The 25,309-nt window shown below is 45.4% G+C and overlaps 1 protein-coding gene across 5 annotated transcripts in view; it reads left to right on the top strand.

Annotated features, from left to right (window-relative positions):
- The window catches only part of UNC13B (unc-13 homolog B), a 352,877-nt gene that overhangs the window by 43,563 nt on the left and 284,005 nt on the right, over positions 1 to 25,309 (top strand). For all 5 annotated transcript variants that reach the window (XM_075839917.1, XM_075839926.1, XM_075839936.1 and 2 more), the window contains exon 3: positions 17,408 to 17,437. In XM_075839917.1, coding sequence (XP_075696032.1) covers positions 17,408 to 17,437 — 30 coding nt within the window. The remainder of the gene's footprint in view (positions 1 to 17,407; positions 17,438 to 25,309) is intronic.

The following is a 25,309-nucleotide window of genomic DNA, read 5'->3' as shown; positions in this document are numbered from 1 at the left end:
TGGGCTTTTGGTATAACTCAGTTAAAAATTGATCGTTAGTGATTTTATTTATTTTCTTTCCCCCGATTCCTTTCTATGCTGCTAAACTATTGGTTCCTGACCATGTGTATTAGTATTTAGTACATTTCTCCTTGTGGACAGTCATTCCGCTGGTTGTAGATTTCCTTCCATAGACGTCTCTATACCGACAAGTTTTCTGCAAATGATCTGGTAACGCTGATCAGATCATGGGCAAATCCTCTGTCTATTTTCGGCTTCATCCCCTGGCAGTTCATTACTTCCAAGTCCAGAGTCTTCTCCTTCTCGTTTCCAGTAGTTAACGCTCATTATCACATTTCTAATTCGCAGCTTGTTCTATTTTAATCAGAGAAGCTAAAAAAAAAACACGGAAAACTCCAGGCAAATCTGATACATGGTGTTATGCCTAGTGCAGCACCTGAGGGGGTGGAGCATGACACAGAGTCTGTTTGGTGTACTTTAAATTCTTGTCATGCTCCGCCCCCTCAGGTCCTGCACTTCGCATAACACAATGGATATATTTTGTTTGGGGTTACTTTTTAATGTTTAGGACATCAGTCATAATATGCAAACCTCTCTCTATGACTTGGCATTTGCAGAGAAGTCGCATGAATGGCTTGGGGTGTTGTGTGTCTGAAAGCGGAACAACCTGACGTTGTTTTGGCTCCTCCTCCAACAATTGTCCTCATGAGCTGGCCCGCGAATGTGCTTTCCACGATAGTAGGTACCCTACGACACTGCCCCTCCCATGACCAGAGACGGCCTCTGACCTATGAAGAATGGCCTGAATGCACCAAACATACCCCTTAACACAGCGTAAGAAACTGTTAGGTCATGTTCACATAGACGCATGTTTTACGTTCCAAAATCTGCTCTAAAAAATGCACGTTTAAAGCTTTTAATCTTCTCCAATGGAAATAAGCACAGTCTATGACGTTAATTTTTACATAGATGTGTCGTGTACATTAAAAAAAAGTAATCTCAAACGTGCCACATTTTCCCATTGATACATTTACATTCTATTTTGAGCGTTTTTTTTTTAAAGTGTGCAGATTATTTTTTTTTCTCTACCTGCAGAAAAAAACCAAAAGCCGAATAATTGAACATTTAACCTCGATCACAATTAATGAACGATTATTTAGGTCACACCCCTTTTCTGCATTCTACACCATTGAATTAATATATATCCCCTTAGCCAGCTGTAGACTACTGTCTATAATGCCCCCATAGGTGCCCCCTCACAGTATAATGCCCCCCACACAGCCCCAATTGTGCCTAATAAAAATAATAAAATCCGTAGTTGCCTAACCCCATTCCAACGACGAGTGGAGGTGATCCCTCTGCTCCTCTCCTCCGGTCTGTGTGACTTAGCGCAGACAGGCATGATGACGTCACTGCCTTGTGCCTGTCTGTGCCCAGCTGCTAACGGATCGGTTCAGGCAGGCACAAGGCAGTGACGTCATTGCGACTGTCTGCGCTGAGTCGCAGGCCTATGTGAGTGGCCGGCCTTACATAGTGCATGGTAGAGCAGGGAGTGGATAGTTTCCTGCTCTGCCACTTGTTTCAACTGTATTTTCGTCCTGAGCACACAGATGCAGTTGCATCTGGGAAAAATACAACATGCGCAATGACGTTGGTTATTTGCCCTTGCTTTTGGTCTTTTTTTTTTTTTTTTTTTTTTAATTGCCCAGCTCAACTACAAATTACTCTGTGTGAACGTACCCTTATGTAAAACAGACTGCCTCTCTATGCTACACAGGATTGTTTAAGTTCAAGGCTGCTGTGCGCTATCTCTGGCAGCCCCGTTGAAAATGAAGAGAGGTGGCCGAGCATGTGCAGTACCGCTCCACAAATCACACATGGTCAAATCTGACCCATGGATCCACGGCATAATTCAGAGGCTTATCTGCCCCCTGTAGATGGGGCGGCCCACTGTGCCCCCTGTAGAGTGCCAAGCAGCCACAATCATACCCACCTGTTCCCGTCCTCATTCTGTTTTCCAGCAAAGCAGACTTTGCCTCTTCTGGCCAAGCCTGACCCAGCGGAACAAAACCTGGCGAAACTATAACAACGTTGCGCCGCCTGCATCACCGGAATAGCGCCGTATGGCGGGGTAGTGAACTGATGCTTCCATTGCACCCACCAGCGCTGAGTGAGGCAATGCAATTGTTTCTGCTTCCAAAGGATGTGGATGCAATTAAGTTCAGGGGTACAGAGGGAGGGGCATTGAGATTTATTTATAAAGTTTTAGGCTTTTTTTAAAAAAATTTTTTTTGATGGATTTTGAATACGATTTTCTTACTAGGCGCAGAGCGTATAAGCGCAGATCCCGCTTTTAACTATGATGTGTTTCTCCAAGTCTCCTGCTCCGCTCGTCCATTTATTCTCAATGATTCTTTTTAGATAAAGCTTTTTGCTTCCCGGGCAACAAATTGGATTGATAGACGGCAATGAAAGTTTCCAGCATCAATACCGTGGATAATTAACAACGACGTCAGAACTCGCCCGGGGGAGGGGAGGAAGAGTGCCTTGTAGTTAAATGTTTCTCTAATTAATTAAAATGCTTCCTGGCATGAGGGTGAAGTGCGGCGGTGCCCGCTGTGAGTGGCGCAGAGTCTCATACTGTTTACACAGAAACCTTTAGGCAGGTGCAGGATTTTCTATTTTTTTTTTTATATTTTCCGGCTGGTTGCTGTGGAGATGCCATAAATATAGACCGACACCGTAGATTCAGGGTTATGTTACATCCAAAAATAACGCCACAGCGGAAAAGTGTTTATTATGTGGAAACTGGGGGAATACCCATCATTCCAGCTGACCCGGGCTGCCTGAACACGTACACCACATGCTGTGCCAACTTTGATTTTATCTAGTTTAGGTCTATTTCTGTTTCAGCCATTCATCTTTGTCTCTTTAATTATAGTGCCCATAGGTGTTATCACCCAGCTTTTCACAGACCCTAAATGGCAAATTAATCTGCATAATGATTCAAATTGTTTGTGCCGGTGTCAGTCTTCACTGTAGTTCTTGCATTCTATTCATGAGACAGAAAGATCCGGATGAGCTGGTGCTATAGTTCCGCATGGTATTGCACTTTGTCAATTGTCACTTTTTAGATTTCCAGTTTTGAGATCCAACAGAAATATTTACGGATATTATCTTTACACTAACCCCTACACACGGCTGCCTGATGTTTCCTACCGTCTTTGGTTTTGGCGTGTATGATATCCACCACCAGCGCTTGTACGGAATGTGAGTGACACGTCCATCTCCACAAGAGTGCGGAAATCTGGATGTGTACCCCACTGGGCACAACCTGTGGTCTCGGAGATCCTCCTAATGTATATTTACAAAGAGAATCTCAGGCTTTCATTAAAGCTTAAAGGGCTACTAACCCTATAGCTAATGAGAATAATAAAGAATAAGGCCATCTCCGCCAGAATCAGGATGCCACGCTATTGGGCGATTTACGCTATTTACTCTTAGCACCTTTTTTCCTGCTTCAGTCTCCCTTCATAAGATCACTTGACTGCCCTCCTCTCCACTCACTTCTATAAAGTAGTGATCATGGGACGGGGAGGAATTTGCATTTGGTGGTCCTCACTGGAAAAAAAAATCTACAGTCACTTTATCAACCTGAAATGGCTGATAACAGCAGACAATAGGCTGTGTTCACTTGTTCCGTAGTCGGCCTCCCTTCAGCGTAATAATAATAGATTGTATTCACTTTCCCTACAGTCCGTCTTTGACTGGTCTAAATGGCTGGTGAAGAGGCGAAAAATAATACATTCACCTGTCCTACAATCAGTCTATCCCCAGTCTGAAATGGCTGATAACCGTGAACAATAGACTTGTGGTGGTTTTTTTTGTTGTGTTTTTTTAAGAGAAGACCAGACCGCAGGTGTAGTGTCCTTTTGTTACATAGAATATAGACTTGAGATCTAGTCAAAGGCCCTGTTCACACTGAGTTTGTTTTTTTTTTGCAGGCAGCCCCCATAGAGCCGTAGAACTCGAAGCATCAGTTAACAGCCATTTTTGATAAATCAATCTATGTGACGGCCATTAAAAAAAAATGATGGGTCCCAAGGGAATTCAACTGAATATGCATCCCTAGGATGCAAATACAATTGACGGCGCTGGCCATTTTACGCTTTTTTTTTGTGATGAAACATCGTTGCACCGCCTGCGTCACTCTGCTGGAGCAGGCCTGGTCAGAAGAGACCAGGCCTGCATCGCTGGAGAAGATGGCATCAAAATGGGGACAGATGAGCGGTGCCATCTTCAGTGGGCATGGTGGCACTATCTACATGGGAACTGTGGTGTTTCCAGGGGGTTGGAACAAAAAAAAAAAAACCTGACTGAAATTCATCAATTATTTTTTTTTTTTTATATAATGGCCATGAAAAACGTGACGAGCCGCTGTTAAAAACTGTCACACAGCCGGGAAATGGATGAAAAATCGGAGAAACGCTGATGTAAAACGGCCGCTAAAAACTCTCGCTCTCGCTCTATCACCAACCAGGTAAATGCGTCTTCCGAGTAAGACTGAAAATGTCTGAGAAAAAACCCTGCATCTGAATCCGCGCCAAAAAACAGCTGAAATCTGCCCCATTGGTTTCCATGTCCACCCCTGCACACATTTGTTGCATTTTTGATTGAGCACTAATCCAGTTTATATGGTTACAATTGCATCACGATCACTGGCACGTAATATGCGTTATTGTACTAATAACTTTTATTTTTAACATGTGTAAATGTACAATATCCTATTGCACTAATTCTTACTCATGTTAAGGAGACTGACGTTTATGTTGCACACGTGTTGTTGTATCACCAGGCTTGCATAAGGTCCCATAGCAGGACAAATGTTGCGGCCATGTTGGCTGAATAAAGCACTCTTTTGATGTGTGTACGTGTCCTTTTTCAAAGGAGTTGAAGGTCCAGCTCTGATGGATTCATATAAGGTGGCCGAACCCACAGATGTCCAGCTGACTATTTGGGGGGGGGGGGGGGGTGCAGATGGCATATTTCCCTCTACCCATTGAAATAAACTTGACCATGCATGTTAATGGTGGAGTCGGGAGGTATGGCTGTTGGATGGACAAGTGTTTGGTTTACGGCTATCTAAAGTGAATGTGATCTTAAGAGGCTTCCGGACTTTCAAAAGGAAATACTTTTATGTCTTCGTGTGCTATAATAATGTTCTTTTACTTTTTAGAGTGGCTTGTGAAGCATATGTGAAGATTTTGGAGCATGAATTTATTGACCCTGCCATTGTTAAGCCTCTGGGCAAGGGATGTCACGATACCAGAATTTGGACTTCGATACCGATACTTCGTTTAGTATTGCGATTTCGATACCAATTCGATACTTTGCCAACCGTAATAATAAAAAAAAGTTCTTCTGTTTTCTGATGTGAGGCGCGAGGTGTGATGAATTTTGAATCTGCCTCACATTAATAGTAATTAACCCCATGTTTCTCAGTCATGGGTTAATGTGTAAGGTACATGATGGGGTTAATTACTATTAATGTGAGGCTCATCTCACCTCGTGCCTTGCATGACTAAGTGAAAGACTTTTTTTTTTTTTTTTTTTTTTTATACAGCGTACACATCATAAATGATGCAAAAAAATTGTTGTGCAGGTTATTACGGCCGCGCCAATACCCAATATGTGAATGTTTTTTATGTATTGAGACTTATTTTAATGTTTATTGTAAAAAAGGTGTATGTGTATTTTTTATTTTATTTAACATTACTTTGTTTTTACTTTTATTTTTAAACTTTAATGTACTGGCATATCTATATACCTGTACATTAGCCTGTGGTCGGATAGTACACAGGCAGTTGTTAGGACATACCTCAGTATGCCCTAACAAGAAATATGGTAGGACAGTCCTGGGGTCATTCAATGGACCCTGGGCTGTCTGCCCATATATGGTATGTCCCTCAATCACATCACAGGGATTCCTGCGATCCAAGGGGCATCCCCCTTCTCACTTCCTCTTGAACGCTGCAGTCCGCTTTGATCGCAGCATTCAGGAGAATAGCGGTGGAGATGAGAGGTTTCTCTGATTTCCGCCGTTATAGAGCGGGGCTGTGGCTGTGTAATACAGCCATTGCACCGCTCCTGACAGTGCGAACTGCCAATACACGGTCCATATAAAACGGACCGAACACGGACGTTTCAACAAGGCCACTTCAGAAGTAAGGGATTTGTCCCCTATTTATTGTGTGGACTGCGCACTGAAAATTCACTACAATTGTGTGCGAAATGTCAGTTTTTCACTGCCAATTTGCACCCGTTCTCACGGATCCCTCATAGACTTGAGTCTATTGAGCGATCTGTAAAAACGGACATAAATGGGACATGTACTATTTTTTTTTACAGCCCTTTACACGGTCCGTTAAAACAACGGCTGTGTAAATAGCCCCATAGAAATACATGCAGCCATGTGACGGCCGTCACGTTCGTCTGAATAAGCCCTAACTCATTTTCAGAACCCCATGCACATGCAGCAGAAAAAAATCTGCATGGAATTTAGGACGTGCTGCTGATTATTAAATCCACAGCATGCCTATTATGTTGCATAATTGCAACGTATTTTACCCTTTAGGGTATGTTCACATGCAAACTCAAAAACGTCTGAAAATACAGAGCTTCTTTTCAAAAATGGTCGCGTAAAAAAACAGCCCATTGGAACAGAACGCCGTTTTTCCCATTTGAAATCAATGGTCAGATGTTTGGAGGCGTTCTACTTCTGATTTTTCGGCCGAAAATAGGCCGTGTGAACATACCCTTAGGATATATTCACACAGCAAACAAAAATCTGCCCTTTTCCCTCTTCAAGGGAAGACGGCCCCTGACTTTCAGCTGTTTATTCATCATGCGTTTTTTGATGCGTTCCTTACGGCCGTTTTTGAAGCGGTTTTTCTATTGACACCATGAAAAACTGCTCCAAAAACGTCTCAAGACGGGACATGCACTTCTTTTTTACGGCGTGTCTTCTTACACGCCGTTTTTACAAAAAAAATGGTAACGAAGCACAATTTTTCCCATTGAAATAAATTGGCAGATGTTTGGAGGTTTTCAGCCTCCGTGTTTTTAGCCATTTTTCGGGGAGTTTACGGACGAAAAACAGATGAAAATAGGCCGTGCGAACATACCCTTACGATGCAAAGGGTTAATTTGCTGCAAATCCTACAAAATCTGTAAGGCTACATGCACACGTTGAGGAATTTGGTGCAGAAAATATGCATCAAAACTGCAGGTAAAATCCGCACCGAAGGACTTGTCCACACAATGGTATTGCTGCAGAAAATGTGTGCAGAAATTCCGTTGAAAGTAGCAGACGTTCCGCTGCAGAAAACAACCGCACCACTTCCTGCATTTTTTTTCTGCAGAAAATGGTGCGTATTTTGCTGCATTTTTCTCAATTTTGGGGGATGGTGACGTGTCCTTTGAAAAACGCAGCAACAGTCCAGTTTCCGCAGCAGGAATTGACACGCTGCAGTACGAAAAATACGCACCGCAGGTCAATTTGTGGTCTGAATTTTTCCGCAGCATGTGGATGTGATTTGTTACATCACACCCACTTTGCTGCTACTGTATTCTGCTGCGTAATTTCCATCCAATTCCGGACAGAAAAAAATGCAGCAATTCCGCAACGTGTGGACGAGACCTAATAGTGCATTCTTAGGTGTGGGTTTTACGTTTTGATGTAGAAATATAGTAGGTGCAGGTTTTATGCTGCCAATTATATATATATTTTTTTTAAACTGGTCCAATACAATTTGCAAGCGGAAACGCAAAATAAATTGGCATGCTGCAGATTTTAAAATATATGCACCGCAGGTCAATTTATATGCAGGAAAAATCTGCGACGTGTGGATGAGATTTCTTGAGCTCATTTACTTTGTTGGTACTGTATTACGCTGTGGATTTGCTGCACGAAAATACATGCGGCAAATCCGCACGTAATATGCATTGTGTGCATTTGGCCTAACAGAGTTTTTTTTTAGTTTTTTTTTTTTAACTCCTCCTAAGGCCCCGTTCACACATTTTGGATTTGATACGGATTTAATGACCATCTGCATCCCATGCATATGAGGTTTCCGCAACCCAGTTCACATGCTAGGAAAAATTTTCCACGTGTATATTTGTCCGAACCATGAAAAGAAATCCACCCCAGCAATAAGTAGCATGCGATTTTATTTTTGCACAGAAAAGCCAAGGATAAGCCCCTTTGAGTGACCATGGGACTAGTTCTCGTGCGCATCTGCGACACACTTGTGGAACATCTGCGGCGGGAAGCCTCAGATTTTTGCTGCGTAAAAACGTATTGGACTTTACTGGCAACGTAAGAAAGTTAGTTCGCCTTACATTCTCACAAGTGCTTACCCCTCTCAACGCCCCCTTTACATAGTTTTATTGCCCTACATTTATTGTAGAGAAACGCCGAACATACGCTATAAGCAACGTAAACAAAAATTCACTGGGCTCCATTATGTCCTTTTAGCCTACGTCGTGCTGGTACATGCCGGTTTACCTTTTTATTTATTTATTTTAGTTATTGAAGGCTGGAATAGCGTAGTAGACTCTGCTATTCCATCCTGAGAGATTCCACATAAAAAACTTACACCGCTCCTGACATTACTATGTGGACAGTGACCTCAGGAGCTTCCCAATGCCGGAGTCCCCAAGCAGAGCATCACAAGTGCTCTGCCCGTGGATTTTGTCTCTGGGAAAGCTTCTGATCACTGTCCATGTATGTAAAGTGACGTCAGGGGATTCTCCAGGGCCGGAATCCCTGGCCAGAGCGTTGCCGACTCTGGCCGTGGACTCGGGCTATGCAAAGCCAAAGTCCCTGGGCAGAGCGATGGCAGAAGCTGTGCCCGGGGACTCCAGCCCTGGGAAAGCTCCTGACAACACTGTCCATTTATGGGCAGTGACTTCAGTAGTTTCCCCTGGGCCATTCCCCGGCCAACGTTTCCCACTCTATGCCATACAGTGGGATACCTTTTGGCTAAATAGAACAAAATCCAGAGCATTAACCGGTTACTGCCTGCTCCATGGTTTCCTTCACTGTAATTGACATCGGCACCAAAATCTGTTAATGTGTATAACGTACAAACATGAGTGCCACACTTTCCGTTGCCCAAACCTGGTAATGGAGGGGGGGCCCAGACATCTTGGCTGTATGGTGCCCAGAAATTCCTCATGGCGGCCCTGCAAATAAGGAGCGGGTTTGGGGAGGTGCAGGTGATGAATTGGTCTGTGAGAATATAGAAGAGAATTTCTGTCAATTCCCAGAAAACTTCCTTTTACTTTCACTGAGACTCCACTGATAACTGGACTTTCCAGTTCTTCTCCTCCACTAGGGAGTCTTCGCTTTCTTTTAGAAGGGGTTTTCCATTTTTCTGTAAATGTATAATATACATTTCTGCAACTTCCTCATATTCTTTGTGCATCAGTTCTTCACCATTTTCAAGATCTCTACTAACTGTCAGCGAATGAGAACTTTTGTGTTATCATTCAGACGTTCTACTCATGCTGATTCAGGACCCTGGGCAAGAGAAAGATCTGATCCAATGTAACCATCACTGCATTTGAATCAGTTGGGTGTGATCCAGACAGGTTTTCAGCCTCTGGATGTTTAGATTCATTAACAGCAAGCAGAGATAGTGAAAATGCTGAGGTATTGAAACATAAAGTACATTAGAAATTTGCAGAACTTTTCATCACTGATTTCAGCTTAAAAACTGCCACTTAAATGAATAATTTCTGAGTTGTAATGTTTGCAAAATAGCGGCTGTTTAGTAGCAACAGATGTGACTATTTTTTTACATTTTTTTATCAAGGTTTTTTTTGTTTAAAGTTCCACATTTTCATACTGTCTCCTTTTTTATAGCGGATGGAGCTCCTTTCTTCTGATACGGTTCCCAAGCCCCTTCTTCCCTTTACACACCCATATAGTTACATGATATAATTCTGTCTTCCTGCAGCCACCACTAGGGGGAGCTCACTGCATACAGATTTGTAAATCTCAAACCATTTGTCTGTGAATTAAAGCAGGGGATTTGAAGCTCTGTATCAGAAAAAAACCGCTCAAATCACTATATGGCTATATCATGGAATTAGTCTACACAACAGTTTAGACCTATTTTCGATTATTTCAAATTAATAAAATTATATTCATGTGCATTGTGAGACTTCCGATGTCAGAAGGGTGGAAGGACATCCACTCCAATGATAGTAGGTTCAGGTGGAGATCTAGCCCATAGGCCCGTGTAATAGGCTCATACTTGTTGTTCGTTACATTGCTGTCCCCCGGTTTGTCACCTCCCCTGCTGTCTGCAGTCACACATTGGTCTTCTGTTCTGCGTCTGTCACATCCTTGGTGGATCCAGGACTCTTGGTGCAGACGTTTGCCTCTCTCGGTGTCGCCTGAGCAATCCGTGACGTTGGCCCTTTGCCCGTATTAGCTGCACTTCCTTGTACAACCTTATGTGGAATTGTTGACACGTTTGGCGTCATCCTCCGTCTTGGAACAGTTAGATATTTACTGTGCTTCATTCTGGTTTATTATGTGACAGCTGGAGACAGAAATAAAACGCGCTCTAAACATCAGCCAAGAAACCATTTATTTTCCAATCTTACATGATATGAAGGACTGGTCCAGTGTAGCGTGTAAAAATGACCTGGATGTCGTAACGTATAAAACACACTGCCTGAAAAGTGCTAGATGGAGAGAACGTGAGAAGAGGATGAAAAATAGTCTGAGTGGGACCCGTCCAATGTTTGGGAGAGGCGGACTGTAGGACACGTGAGCAATAAATTGCTCCCTGTTATCAGCCATTTCATGTTGGGGAGAGACCTAAAGTGCAGAAAACTCCTTACCCGCATGATCACTACTTGCCGCTTATCTCTAGTTCTAAGGCTGATCTCAGCTGCTCCCTCTGAGGGTATGTTCACACGCTAGCTGTAATTTACGGCTGAAATGACAGCCTGTTTTCAGAAGAAAACAGCTGCCTCGTTTCAGCCGTAAATGCTCCTCCTCGTATTATGCGAGGCGTCTGTGACGCTCGTATATCTTGAGCTGCTCTTCATTGAGTTCAATGAAGAACGGCTCAAATTACGTGGCAAAGAAGTGCCCTGCACTTTGCCGATGCAGTCAATTTACGCGTCGTCGTTTGACAGCTGTCAAACGACGACGCGTAAATTACAGGTTGTCTGCACAGTACGTCGGCAAACCCATTCAGATGAATGGGCAGATGTTTGCCGACGTATTGTAGCCCTATTTTCAGACGTAAAACGAGGCATAATACGCCTCGTTTACGTCTGAAACTAGGTCTTGTGAACCCAGCCTAAGGCTGGGTTCACACGACCTATTTTCAGTCGTAATGGAGGCGTTTTACGCCTCGAATTACGTCTGATAAAACGGCTCCAATACGCCGACAAACATCTGCCCATTACTTTCAATGGGCTTTACGATGTACTGTGCCGACGACCTGTCATTTTACGCGTCGCTGTCAAAAGACGGCTCGTAAAATTACAGCCTCGTCAAAAGAAGTGCAGAACACTTCTTGGGTCGTAATTGGAGCCGTTTTTCATTGACTCCAATGAAGAACAGCTCCAAATTACGTCCGTAAAAGACGCCCCGCAAAACGCGAGTACATGCAATTACGTCTGAAATTCAGGAGCTGTTTTCTCCTGAAAACCGCTCCGTAATTTAAGACTTAATTGCAGTTCTCGTGTGCACATACCCTAAACTGCTGCATGATGATCTGCCCACTATAGGGTTGCTGGCCCTTTAAAGGGAATGTGTCGCGAATTAAAATTTTTTTTTTTTTTTTTTTAAGTGTCGTTACTTATTTCTATTATATTTTTTAAGTTTTTTGCTGTATTTTTTTTTCTTCCACATGGTGGAAAATATAAAAAATTAAATAATAATTTGACATGTTTTCCTATGTTCGCCACCAGGGGAGGCACTTCCCAGAATTGCAGCAAGGTGAATAAGGCAAAGCAACCTGACTCACAGCTGCTGTAAATGTGGGAGGGAATCTCACCCCCCCCCTCTCCTACAATCCTTCAAGCCAGGAAAAGGTGTCTTCAAATTGCTAAGCAGTGTCCGGCTGCCATTTTGGGTGTGATTCCGCAGCTGGCAGAAGTTATAGGACACACCAAAAGGCTAAGGGTATGTTCACACGCTTACTAAACAAAGGGAAACCAGCTCCTGATTTTCAGCCATTTTTTAATCAAACTCACGTTTTTTTACGGCCATTTTTGGAGCTGTTTTTCTATAAAGTCAATGAAAAAAGGCTCCAAAAACGTCCCAAGAAGTGACTTGCACTTTATTTTGGCGGGCGTCTTTTTACGTGCCGTTTTTGGAAAACGACCACGTAAAATACGCCCTGTCGGAACAGAACGCCGTATTTCCCATTGAAACCAATGGCAGATGCTTGTAGGCGTTCTGCTTCCGATTTTTCAGCTGAAAACATTATGTGTGAACATACCCTTAGAATGATGAAAGTGAAGTGGATGACTTTTCAGTTGACAGGTTCACACGGCGTGTATTTGTCACAAAAACCACATAAAAAAAACAGTTGATTACACTTGATTTTGCGTGTTTGGGGGGGGGGGGGGGCGGTGTGTGTGATTCTTCAGAACAGCTGATAAGCAGTTATGAAGTATCAGCAGCGCCCGTGCACACTCCGCTCTGACACGCGCACGGGAAAAGTCTTAAAGGAGTCGTCCAGGAAAACATGGCGCCGCACCTGTCCTCAGGTCGTGTGTTGTATTACAGCTCTCACTTACTGCAATACCAGACACAACCTGAGGACAGGTGCGGTGCTGTGTCTCCAATCCGGGCACTCCTCCTGTCCTGAGATGACCCGACGGGGGAGGCGGGTGTCAGAGCCACCCTCCACCATCACTGCAGACAAAACCACACAACTACAGCATGAGGGCATGACTTGTCCTGAGTGCACTGTCTTTTGTTATGGACAGATTTATAGTCACATGAACCCCGTCTGCATCAGAACCTGTAAACTAGGTCCAATCACATGACAGAGGGGGATCCCCAAAAACCCTGTGCACCCTCGGCTCGTCCATCCAGACCTTTCCTGGTTATATCTGCTTCTGGGAAAGCTGGGTGACCACCATTACCCCTCCTACTGGAGTGTGTTTGGGGATGTGACTAATGAACCTCTCACACTCCAGTAGGAGGGGTAATGGTCGTCAACCAGCTTTCCCAGACCCCTGAACGGTAAATCTCTCTAGTTGTGCTGAAACTGTTTGGAATGTGACTAATGAACCTCTCCGTCTCGGCACAACTAGAGAGATTTATCGTTCAGGGGTCTGAGAAGGCTGGGTACCACACTAACAGCGGGCATATTGTTTATCACCCAGCTTTCCCAGGACAGTTACATCATGTGTCCTTTATACAGAGTCCTGCACGACTACAGGGGGCCCAGTCGGGTGGGAGTGGCCGCCGGGAGGGGGGGTGGCGTCGGGGGTCACGGGGGGGGGGGGCGCCGGTTCACGAGAGCGGCGGTCTGTGAGAGAAGAGGGACAGACAGACACACATCTTACCTGCAGTGCAGCTGGTATTCAGTATGGCGCCTGCCCTCTCCCTGCAAACAGCTGCTCTGCTCTGTGACTGACCTGCGTCTGCGCAGTACAGAGCCAGAGAGCAGAGTCAATGGAACGGCTCCCGTTCATTGACTCCTATGCACTATAGCTGCCGTATTCCATCTCTGTATGTGTCGTTAATCGACACATACAGAGATGAAAAAAAAAATGGCAGCCCCCAGAGTGAAGTAAAGAAAGTAAAAGTACAACTCAAAAACACAAATAAATAAAATGTATTTTAATGACATACTAAAAGCAATATTATATAAAAATAAATCGCGACACCTTGCCTTTAAGAGTTTAATAGATTACCAGATGAACGCCGTTGAAAAGCCTTCCATAGACCCCCCCCCCCAGGATGAGGTTGCCCCCAGAATCCACTTTGTGACTGAATTTTAACACTGTGGATCGTATTCAGTTCACCTCTAGTGTTCATTTCTTTACTAAATCTCAGAGATCCACCTTCAAATGATTTTGTGGGTGCCATTGTTTTCACTTCTACTCCTCTTCTACGACGTGGTCTCCGGTCCTCCTCTGCATCATTACTTCATGGGCACTGCTCATTATAAATATTGTCCTCTGTAATAAGTGCTTTGTCTTCGTTATGATGTCTGGAGCCGTATCCTCCTCTTCATGTCTTCCGTCACGTTAATCTAGCGTTTCCAATGACCACCGCGGGATCACATCATGTCTCTATCCGACAGGATCTGCGTAACATTAAAAAAATAAAAATGGATCTATCCTATTAGTTATGGTGGAGCCAGTAAAAACAGAACCCATGATAATAGTGAGAGAAGTCTTATACCTAGTTCTGCTCACACAACTGACTTTTCTACGGTTAACCCTTCCAGCATCTTTGTATACATGTACATGTGGAGCAGTGTATATTGCTGCATTCCCGTGTATGTGATGGTAAGCACAGCTGTGATGGAGAGCCACTCTCCCACGGCAATGATTGGTATCAGAGAGAACTCCCATCCCAGGCACTTAACCCCTTTAGCACGATTGCTGGACTGTCAAAGTGAGTGCTCCCTTTCAATAAGGAACGCCGCTGGGTCTGTCATGTCTGTCCTGACCGCTTGGTGTAGGTTACCTGAGCTTATAGATGTTTGTAGTCCTATGGATAACTACAGCTATTTCTGGTGAATAAGGATTTGGACCTGCAACAATTAGCGCCAGTCAACAACTTTATTATTCATGACATCCAAAAGTCTTTGATCACACGGTTAACAATTCTATGCCTCCTAAGGGCTTGTCCACACAACGGATTTGCTGTATATTTTCTTCCTGGAATTGCGGATGGAAAATCCGAAGCAGAATACAGTAGCAGCAAAGTGGGTGTGATTGAACAAATGTCATGCACACGCTGCGGAAAAATTCAGTCCAGAAATTCAACTGCGGTGCGTAATTTCCGTGCCGCAGCATGTTGATTATTGCTGCGGATTTGGACTGATTTCCTGCGCTTTTCTGAAGAAATATCATTATCACGCATTATTCTGATGGAATAGGTCATCCTTTTTATTCTGACATTTAGGACTTGTCCCCAAGCGACCACCAACAAGTCTGATGTTACAAAGGAACTGGTTTTATGGGTGATAATAAATCCGCTCACCCCATATTCCATCACAACACCAGACCTGGGATACACCACCACGGATATACGGATTGTTGCTGTAATACATGTATATTCTCATGCCCAATACCCATATCTATAAACGCATCCGAACATGATCCCATATTACCAATAATGTTTACACCTTTGCTACGTATACATTATCTACGAAATATTTGATCCTGTCACTTAGGATTGTTGTCATGAGGCTCCTGCCCACACCAGTATTTCCTGAGGAACCTTCCTCCTGCGCAAATGCAGGAATGTCACAAGAATGTATTGAGGTGTGGTGGCCATGCCAGTTCCATCCAGATGAGGTGAAACGTTGACCGTTGATATATCCACCTTGATATAAGCTTTTTATCTACTGTTCTGGTTCATTGAAGAAATGAATAACCAATTTACCATTTGGGAACCATGTATACGCTAGGAAGGTTCCCGGCGCATACGCCAAACCTAGCGGTAGGCCCCGGTTCACCCGACAGAGGCTTAGTGTCCCTTTTGGCCTTTGTGGTGCTGATTTTATGTCGCTGTGATTTTCCATATAGTTGAAAAAGGTCTACTATGTGGCATCCCGCAAAAGTGTGTTTTGTTTTTTGCTATAAAACATGGAAGCCTATGGTCAATGGATGCCTATACAGTGGAATTCAGCAGAGATATACATTGGAATATCCTTCTGACGTAAACGGCAAACTCAGTGGGAATATATAATTGTAAAGTCCCCTAATGGAACTATAAACTTGAAACAAAGTCCCCAAAAAATATTGACTTGAATTATAAGTCCAGAAAATTAATAAACCAATACATATATTGTATCCTCATACTTGTGATAACCAGCACAATAACGTTATCATATCATTTAAGGCAAATGGCGTAATTTTTGAGTGTTTTCTTATGCGTTTCACCATTTTATTAAATATTTTAAACTCTTACTTACAAGTACCCCAAAATGATGCAAAAAAAATCTGCAACTCCCTCCTGCAAAAAACAAGGCCTCAAATAGTGAGGATATATGTATGACTGACAGAATGCGGGGAGGCAAGAATAGAAAAAATTGGCTTAATCCATAAGGGGTTAGGGATATATATTTGCGAACATGCTGGTTTTGTGACCTTATATTTTTTTTTTTTTTGCCGCTATCTTTGCGAGATCATGCAAAAAAAAAAAAAACACTTTTTTTTTTTTTTTTTGCAACAAGTTTACTGTAAGCCATGAAACCGCAAGCACAAAGCTTTCCCTCTGCTGGACGATCTGATCATTGGTAAGCGGCTTCTTGCTGAAGGTTCTCTACCCTATTTATTTTGGATGTCTGTCCAATAATCCAGGATATTTAATAATCTGTCATCTGTTAGGCCCCCTGCACATGGCCGTAGCAGAGTGACGGTCCATGATTACAGGCACGGCCGCCCGCGGACACTCACCCACATTTGCGGGCCGTGCCCCCAATATAAAGTATGGGAGCACGGTCCGTAAAATCAAAAAATAGGACATGTCCTATCTTTTATTCGGAGGCTTTCTACGGCCTGGACACCTTCCCCTAAATATATGGGAGGGTTTCCGTTGGCTATGGAAATGAATGGAACCGTATCGCAATTACGGTCCGTAATTGCAGATCGACATACGGTCGTGTGCATGGGGACATAGCAGTAATGAGGGAGGAAATAAAGAAAGTTATAACAGAAGTGACGTTAGAATGGGGACTATGATCTGTACGTGTCCTGAGTGACACTGGGTCCAGTAACGGTGCAGACGAATGTATCACCCCCCCCCCCCTCCTGCGAGGCTGTATAAAGCCACACGGGCGCTGTCATTTGTAAACCATGCTGATTTGCAGTAAAACCGCATTTCTGATGTACAGAGGCCGCTACATGTGTTTCTACCATAACGGGGGACTTTAATTATACGCCAGTCTTCATATAAAGAGCGCTGGAGTAAAATGCATGACCGATTCTGGCGTTTATAGAGAATTTGTTGGTCCGCTGGGCTCCCCACCCCCTTATGCTAAGCCCCTCGCATTTTTTTTTTGTTGCATAAATAGTTCACCATTTGCTTTTTTACTCCATAATACTGACGTATGTCCATTGATCAATCCCCCACGATGTGTAGTGGACTCATTTTTAACATTTTATTTTTATTGTTTTGCAGTTAAAAAGGCCAAACTCCAGGGTCCGCCAGGTAAGAGATCTCTTATGTCTGCATGTTATCTATAATATGACACTTTTTTTCGCCATTACATCTGGTTTACTGCTGAAAAATAAAATTGTCAAAACCCAGGTAGAAAATACTGACCCAGGTCTGGAAAAAATGACCCCTTTTTTTTTTTTTTTTTTTTTTTACCAACTCCAGGATTATAAACTATGGCCAGATTCACCTTATGTGGGATAGATATTTACTCTGAGATAAGCGGTGCCAGACACTTGCTGCGTTGGCAGTCTTGCTGGGACTCCGAACTCTCCCCTTAGTGATCGGGTAATCGGGTTTCATCACTGCCCTGCGCTCCTCTCTATCATCAGTGCATGGAGGGACCCACAGCGGTCCACACATTAACCCCTTTACTGCCCTACACTTCCAGGATTCCCAACATTCTCTGGGATGGATGCGGACATAAAAGGGGTTGTCCAGGATTAAAAAAGTTTGGCTGCGGTCTTCCAAAAACAGCGCCGCACCTGTCAGAATGCTGTGTCTGGTGTTGCAGCTTCGCTTGATTTGAAGTGAATGGGGCTGAGCTGCAATACCAAACACAACCTGTGGACATGTGGGGTGCTGTTTTTGGGAAAAAATTAGCCCTGTTTTTCTAAAACTGGATCTCTTTAACCCATTCTCTAACTTAGGCTATCAGGAGTGCTGACATTAACACCTTTCTCTGTCATAGACACTATCTAGATGCTGTGTATACGGCTGCTGTATGGCTTATTTAGGCTTTTTCGATTGCCCGCTTGCAGGGGAATGAGTAGCGCTGTGTATACGGCTGCTGTATGGCTTATTTAGGCTTTTTAGATTGCCAGCTTTCAGGGGAACAGTGTGCAGGTCTCTTCTAGCCCATATACTAGCTACAATGGCTTAGAAAGGATCATTGATGTCAGATGTGTCCCACTTATCCTCCTGCTCCAGCCCTAAAAAATAACAATTCTTATTTGACCGACCCAATTGGACATGTTTATGGTGGAGTTGAATTAGACGATATCTGTCCGCCAATGCTTTTTTATGTCCATGCTCGGCTTTAGGGGCTCGTTCACAGATAATCAGTCTCCGTCAATACGGCTGACAATTTGTCGGGGCTTGACGGACCCCATTGAATGACAGCAAGGTCTGTTGGGCACTATTGGTCTCCATTGAGCGACCTGTCTGTCTATATGTTGTGGTTTTGTTAACCGAGCATTAACCACCCTTGTATAAGAGTAAAAAACATGATCTATTGTGGCATCTTTTTCCATCCCTGCATAAAAAAATAGAGGCATGAAAAGTAGTAAACTCATGAGCACTCTGACAAGAAGGGGTGAAATGGAAAAAATGTATGCGTTCTTGAAGTCCAAAGTTAGCCCTGGCCCTAACCCTTTCAACGCCAAGTGTAAGCGCTGCAGGAATTTTTTTGATGGCCGATTCTGAAATGATCAGGTGTCCGTTTTTGTTTATACGGCGGGGAAGTGAGACCCCTGAGATCTTACTGACACGATTATCTCACTGTTCATAATGAAGGGAATTCAAGGTGATGCATCACTGGGATTTCCTATGTAATAGTCCTGTCTCTCTGTTGCCGCTCCCCCTAGTGGTCGAACGTAGGTATGTATGATTTACCGATAGACCTCGATGGCTATATAATCAAATGATATAGAATTGTTAAACATCAGTTATTTAGGATTAACCCACTCACTGCAATTTTTACTCTCGTCGTTTAAACTAAAAGGATTCGGCAATCCTTAATCCCTGAAACTTGAACAAAGAATGTAATTATTTACGTAGATACCGGTCAGTGGGGGAGGGTGTAGGACGACTGACGTCTTGTGATTCATTCGTTGGGAGCTGATGAGCTGGTCCGTGCATTGTCTTAGATAATAAGTCAGAAAAGTTCTCCACATCCAAGATGTCTGCTGCGGAGCCTGTAGACACGGGATAAGAAGCTCTTCACTGGCGTTCTCCATAGATCTGTGTCCTTCTGCCATAATCCCCAGTCTTATCCTGCTTCTTTACCGCTGTTAACCCTTTCATTGACCACTGTACCATGACCACATCTGGAGGTGGCCGTTCTAGTGCCGCTTTACTACGCTGCTAAACCCACAAGTGTTTTTTGCGTCCGTTTTACTACAGTTGACCGGTTTGCTTTCCATTGGAAACTACATTTATGCCTCTGCTCTATTATAGCGCTACTAATGTTTTTTTTGTGTATTGACTATGCTGCCATCACCTGCCCTTATTCAAGCCAATGGATGCCCGTATCTTAACAGCATATCTTCTCAATACACGTGTGTCTGTCTTTAATTTAGTTCTTGCATTCTCTTCTTGGAACAGAGTGATCAGGATGAGCAGTGTTCTGGTTCATTCCCAGGTATGGAGTCCTTCAGTGCAGAGGATGGCGTGAAAGTAAAACCTGCTTGTCATCTGTTACTATGCTTCTTCTGTGGTCTCTGGGGTTTCCTGGAGGAGGTCCTGACAGCACAGCGCTGTCATGTCTACTTAGTCCTGTTATCATGCATGGCACAGATGTCCCCCTTTTTCACTTGTCACATGTATGATTTGTTGTAATATGATGGCTGTGATCACACTGGCCTGTCATTCGTACAGTAGAGCATATCGGATTCCTCTTCTGCTAAACAGTACGTGACGCAATCCTTGCAAAATATATATAAATTAGACTGGCGAGTGACTGTCGGGTGTACGTTGACACACCCATACAAACCTTCAGTCTAACATATTTTCGCCAGGAATGCGTCAAGTCTATTTTCTTTTAATGTGTTGTCCCGCTAGGACAATGTCTAGATGACCCATTAGGGCATATGGAAATCATAGACTGAGGTCCCCCACTCGGGACCCCCTCTTTTTGAGCCTGAGCAGCTAAGAAGCCCGTCCATGTATTTACATGTAATACTAAATTTCCCCTGCAACGCCTGCTGATGCCAACTTCCCTTGGCACAAATCCGCTGTTTGCTTGGGGTCTCGTCAGAGACAACCCTTTTTAATGAGACCGCTCCTGTAAGGGTTTCCAAGGTTTCAGTCTCTGTTGAAATTGCATTTTCTTCAGCGATGTTATCAGCTGCTGCCATCTGCAATGTAATTCTCATTCTGTCTGCGGAAAATGAAGAATGGTACAGGCCCATTAAAGCTACAGATCTTCATTGATTTCAGTGGATGTCTGTAGTCCTCCAGACTTTTGCTGTGACTACGGCTAATACGTGACCATGGGATTCCAGAGCTCGTCCAGTCAATATGTTTAATATCCTATTGCCGTTACTATGGCCCCCTTGTGACCCCCAACTTACCCCACCAGAAAACACCGACATTAGGTTGGATAAATTGGCCACAGCAGCCATTTATTACCAAAACCTATATAAAATAACTATTATGTATAAATAAAACAATGAGAAAGGAGTCCTTTTAGCTACCCCCCCCACACACCAATTTACCACCAACTCCAAGGACCCCCGATCCGCCACCCGAACATACTTAGAACACCTTTAAGTATGAGAGCCCCCACCAATCGACATGGCCCGCTCTATCCCCTCCTGTATCCGCAGGGCCCAAAGGTCAATGCCGACAGCGTTCAGATGAACCCCATCCCCCAGCCAGACATTTCCCAGGGCATCTTCAGAATCATAATGATGGACGAAGACGCCGCCACTCTTAACCACGAAACTTGAGACAGCCCTGTTAACTTTTCCACGAGCCTTGTTGAAGCACGTCACGGAACGAGCATGCCTCCATACTCTACGAGAGACCATTTCGGACCACGCTACGATCACCCCGGGAAAACGGGACCAGAGACGGCGCAAATCGTACTTTTATATCCCTAATTAAGTCCCGGAAGTGGTGCATTCCCAGGTCATTACCCTCTACATGTAGACCCAATACATCCGGCGCCCTGTATATTTGGGCATAACTATGGAAGTCAGGGGGAACCCGATTCCAAACCATACCTCTAGAGCCCAACCAATGAATTATGGCAGCAGATCTCAGAAAACCCAATTGTCGCCCATTTGGGCGGACATCAGCCCCCCAGTGCACGTATGAGTGCCCTAGTATCCACACCAACCGAGGGGCGCGATCTACAATGAGAAGAAAGGAAAACATTTAAAGGGGGGGGGGCGGACACAAATATTTAGGCACACCAAAACAGCAGTAAAAACAAACTTGTACAATCACACAAACTGAGGACGGACATAAGACTGAAAACGCCTGGACTCCCAGCGACCTATCCATTTTATTACCTCTAGCCCTAACCCCTCAGTAGCAGCCCCAATACGGAAGGCGTGAGGAGCAAAAGGAACCATCCGCGTGACACAAAAGCTGCCTCCCAGCACCCCTCCTAACAGCACTATAGCAAGAAAACCAAGAAACCGGGCACATATGTGCCCCAGGAACCGCCCCCAACACCACCCGTTTTCCCCTACCCCCTTGATCCGTTTTTGAGTGCCTAATCCAGAACTCGACCGTCCCGTCAAATAACCGCACATCCGCCGCCTGCAACACTCCTGCCCTACTAGTACTAGGCGCCACCAGTTCCCCCACCTGCAGGGCCCCAAAAAACGCCCACGAAAAGGCCAATCTATACAAAGTGACTTCAAACTCGGAGAAACAAATTCCAAGCAACACCTCTCATAACTGTTCCAACATCAAGAGAGAAAACAGATGACGCCCATCAGGGCCTGGACCACCAAGAAATATTTTGTGACATCTCGAAGACCTCGAATTTTAAAGCCAAAGGCTAGAGCTGGCCTAAAACGAGTTACCTTGGACACTGACCACCCCGTCACCGAGACCCGTCACTCAAACCCCAGCAAAGCCACTACACGTTCGCCATCCTCCTCTACCCCTGACAGCCCTCCTAACCATGCCTTGCAGTCCCTCCACGACGCATCTTACGCCGACCACGTACCAGGCGCTAGAAAAGACCATATTAATCCTCCTGCTGCTCGTAAACCAGCCCCCAATTCGGTCCGGGCAGGCGATCCCTTCCAATTCCGCTTCTGGAGCCAGCTGACGGAACCATTCCCATTGTAGGCGAGAGAATCTGCGATGTCATTCTGCACCTCGGGCACATGTACCGCAATGATCCACGCATTAAGGGATAAGCAGCGCAACACCAACTGACGCAACAATCGCACCACCGGAGGAGAAGACGCCGATAGATTATTAATGGGCAATACCACCCCCATATGATCACAATGGAAGCGCACTTTGCTATCCCGGATCCGCTCACCCCAAATCACCACAGCCACTAAAATAGAGAAAAGTTCCAGGAGAGCAAGGTTCCTCACCAAAGTTTGACCCAGTCTGCCGGCCACCATGCCGCACACCATTGTCACTTACAATAGGTGCCGAACCTGACACTACGAGAAACGTCAGTGAACCGCTCCCAACTAAACAGCCAAATCCTCTCTGTGCTCCCTGGTCAACCTAACATAATGATGTGGAGCCCGAACGCCTGCCGTCGCCCCCGCCAACCTACAGAACACCCTGCCCATGGGCATAATCCGACAAGCAAAATTAAGTTTGCTTAGAAGGGATTGTACCTCCTTGAGCACTATCTTCCGCAAGTGTCTCGCTCTCCCAATATCAACCCGCAGGGACTCCAACTTGTCAACAGGAAGACGGCACTCAATGTTAACAGAATCAATGGTGATCCCCAGAAAAACTAAGCAATTCCGAGGGCCCTATGTTTTTTCAGGTGCCAGCGGGACACCAAAATGAGCTGCTACCCACTCCACCGTGTATAGTAGAGTAGAACACACCGACGAACCCGCGGGGCCAACGCACAGGAAGTCGTCCAAGAAAATGAATAACCGACCGGACACCCGCAGCGTCACAAACCACCCACTCCGGGAAGGAGCTGAAGGCCTCAAAGTAAGCACAGGAAATCGAACAGCCCATTGGTAGGCACCGGTCGCCAAAATAAGCCCCGTTCTAATAACACTCCCAACAGCTGAAAGACTGACTTGATATCCATTTTTGCCATCAACGCCCCCCTGGCACAATGACGTACCCACGCAACCGCCGCATCGAAAGAGGTATATAATACAGAGCAAAGCTCCGGAGCAATACCAACATTAACAGACAACCCCCCCTAGGATGAGTTCCTAGGGGGGTCCCTAGGATAACTTCCTGCTTTAAAATGAGCCCCCAAAGGGCCCTCAAAACAGACATACACCTCCCCCTTTTCCTTATTGTCCAACCGTACCCCTGCCTACATCCTTATCAGTCTGAAACGAGACAGTCACCCCTGCATCCCTGAGAAGAGCCCCTGCCCCCGAGGGCTGACCACTCACTTCCAACAGGCCCTACCGCCGGCGGCGCCCACGCCAGAACCGTCGAAGAAGCTTGCAACAAACAGCCATCGCAGCGCGCAAGAAGTTCCCTTACACATCCCAGCAATTCCTGCGCTTCACCCCTGACCCTGCAACACACCACAAGCAACCAACTCCTCTGCTGTCCCACCCAGTGAACCACCCCTTACCCCATAGGACCTTAATATAGCCGGAAAGGAACATGAAGGAGATTTGGACTCACCGGGCTGCGCAGGTGCTGTGTCCCCACCAGCCAGGGTGAAGGATCCCTCCTGATGACCATCCCCATCATCCATGTAGTCAGCCTCACCCCGACCCAAATAAGCATCTTCCGCACGACAGCCGCGGCCCCTTGCAGCAACCTCACGGACCGCTGACCGGGGCCGCTCCGCCCGTCCTCCAGGAAGCACGCGATCATCAGCGGAGTGCCGACCGCCACGCTGCGTCACCGCTGATTGCAGCCTTTGCGCAGATCCAGGGACATCCTCCAGACTGGAGTATCGTCAGACCGGCCTGCCGCAGCTCCATGAATGGGTCGACAGGAAACTGAGGGCGGTACCAGAGGCAAGAGAGCTGACCCCCCCCCCATCTCCGCAGGGCCAGGCCGGTTCCTAGGATTCCTCTCAGACCGGACTCTGCAACCCTAGTCATCGGGACTGGGGAGCCCGGCCTGAAGGGTCCCGAGAGGGGCTCCTAATCCTGCGCCTGACCCGTGGACGAGCCCAATGAGAACGCCGCCGGAAGGGAGATGACGTTACCGCCGGTTTCGCGGTGGAGCGCAGGTCGGAGCAGGAGGGTGTCGCCGGAGCAGAAGGCCCCGGCAAGTCGCCAGACCCAGTAGCCACAGACCCCTCAGACGACCTCTCACCCGGACCGGTCCGTCCAAGTTCTTCCTCCAGCCACGCCATCCCCTGCTCAGCAACCGCAGCCCGAAGCTGCACCATCAGCGCATCCATCAGGTAAGTTCAAAGCAGACAGTGGGACAGACAAATTTCTAAGCGGTCTGCCTGGTAATGGTTCTCAATTCCCCCGCTCGCCCCTTAAAGCCACCCCTCCTACTCCACTTTCTAGACTGTTAACCCTTTCCTCCCTGTACCCCCTGGTCACGCCGGCCTGCCCTGAGGCTTTCAGCCTGTCAGGCCATTACCGGAGGATTGTGATGGTGCCCCCGTCAGTGGGAGGAGGGAGTGACATACCGCACGGTCACCCTGTCTTTGGACCAAGTTTCCAGAGAGGTGAACTGTAGGTGATCTTTTTGCCAACTCCCTTTAGTTGAAAACCAGGGGGAAGATCTATCAGTATGGTCTAGATTTGTGCAGAATTTTCCTAACGTTTGTGGATCATATATTTGGCACAATTTTCTAGGCATAACAGATACAAATTTCTTAGAAACTGCACGTATACACCAGTAATCTGCGTCCGAAAATGACCATTGTCTTTAAAAAAATATTATGCATTTTACGGTGACTATTTTGCCACTTTTTTTTAACCCGTTTAAAAACCGTTGATGTGGAAAAGGCAAAAAACGTATTCGCCGTGTGTATGTGTCACT

The sequence above is a fragment of the Rhinoderma darwinii genome, chromosome 1 (assembly GCF_050947455.1).
Source record: "Rhinoderma darwinii isolate aRhiDar2 chromosome 1, aRhiDar2.hap1, whole genome shotgun sequence".
NCBI classification, from domain to species: domain Eukaryota; kingdom Metazoa; phylum Chordata; class Amphibia; order Anura; family Rhinodermatidae; genus Rhinoderma; species Rhinoderma darwinii.
Note: the sequence above shows the minus strand (reverse complement) of the source record. Positions and strands in the feature narration are given on the sequence as shown.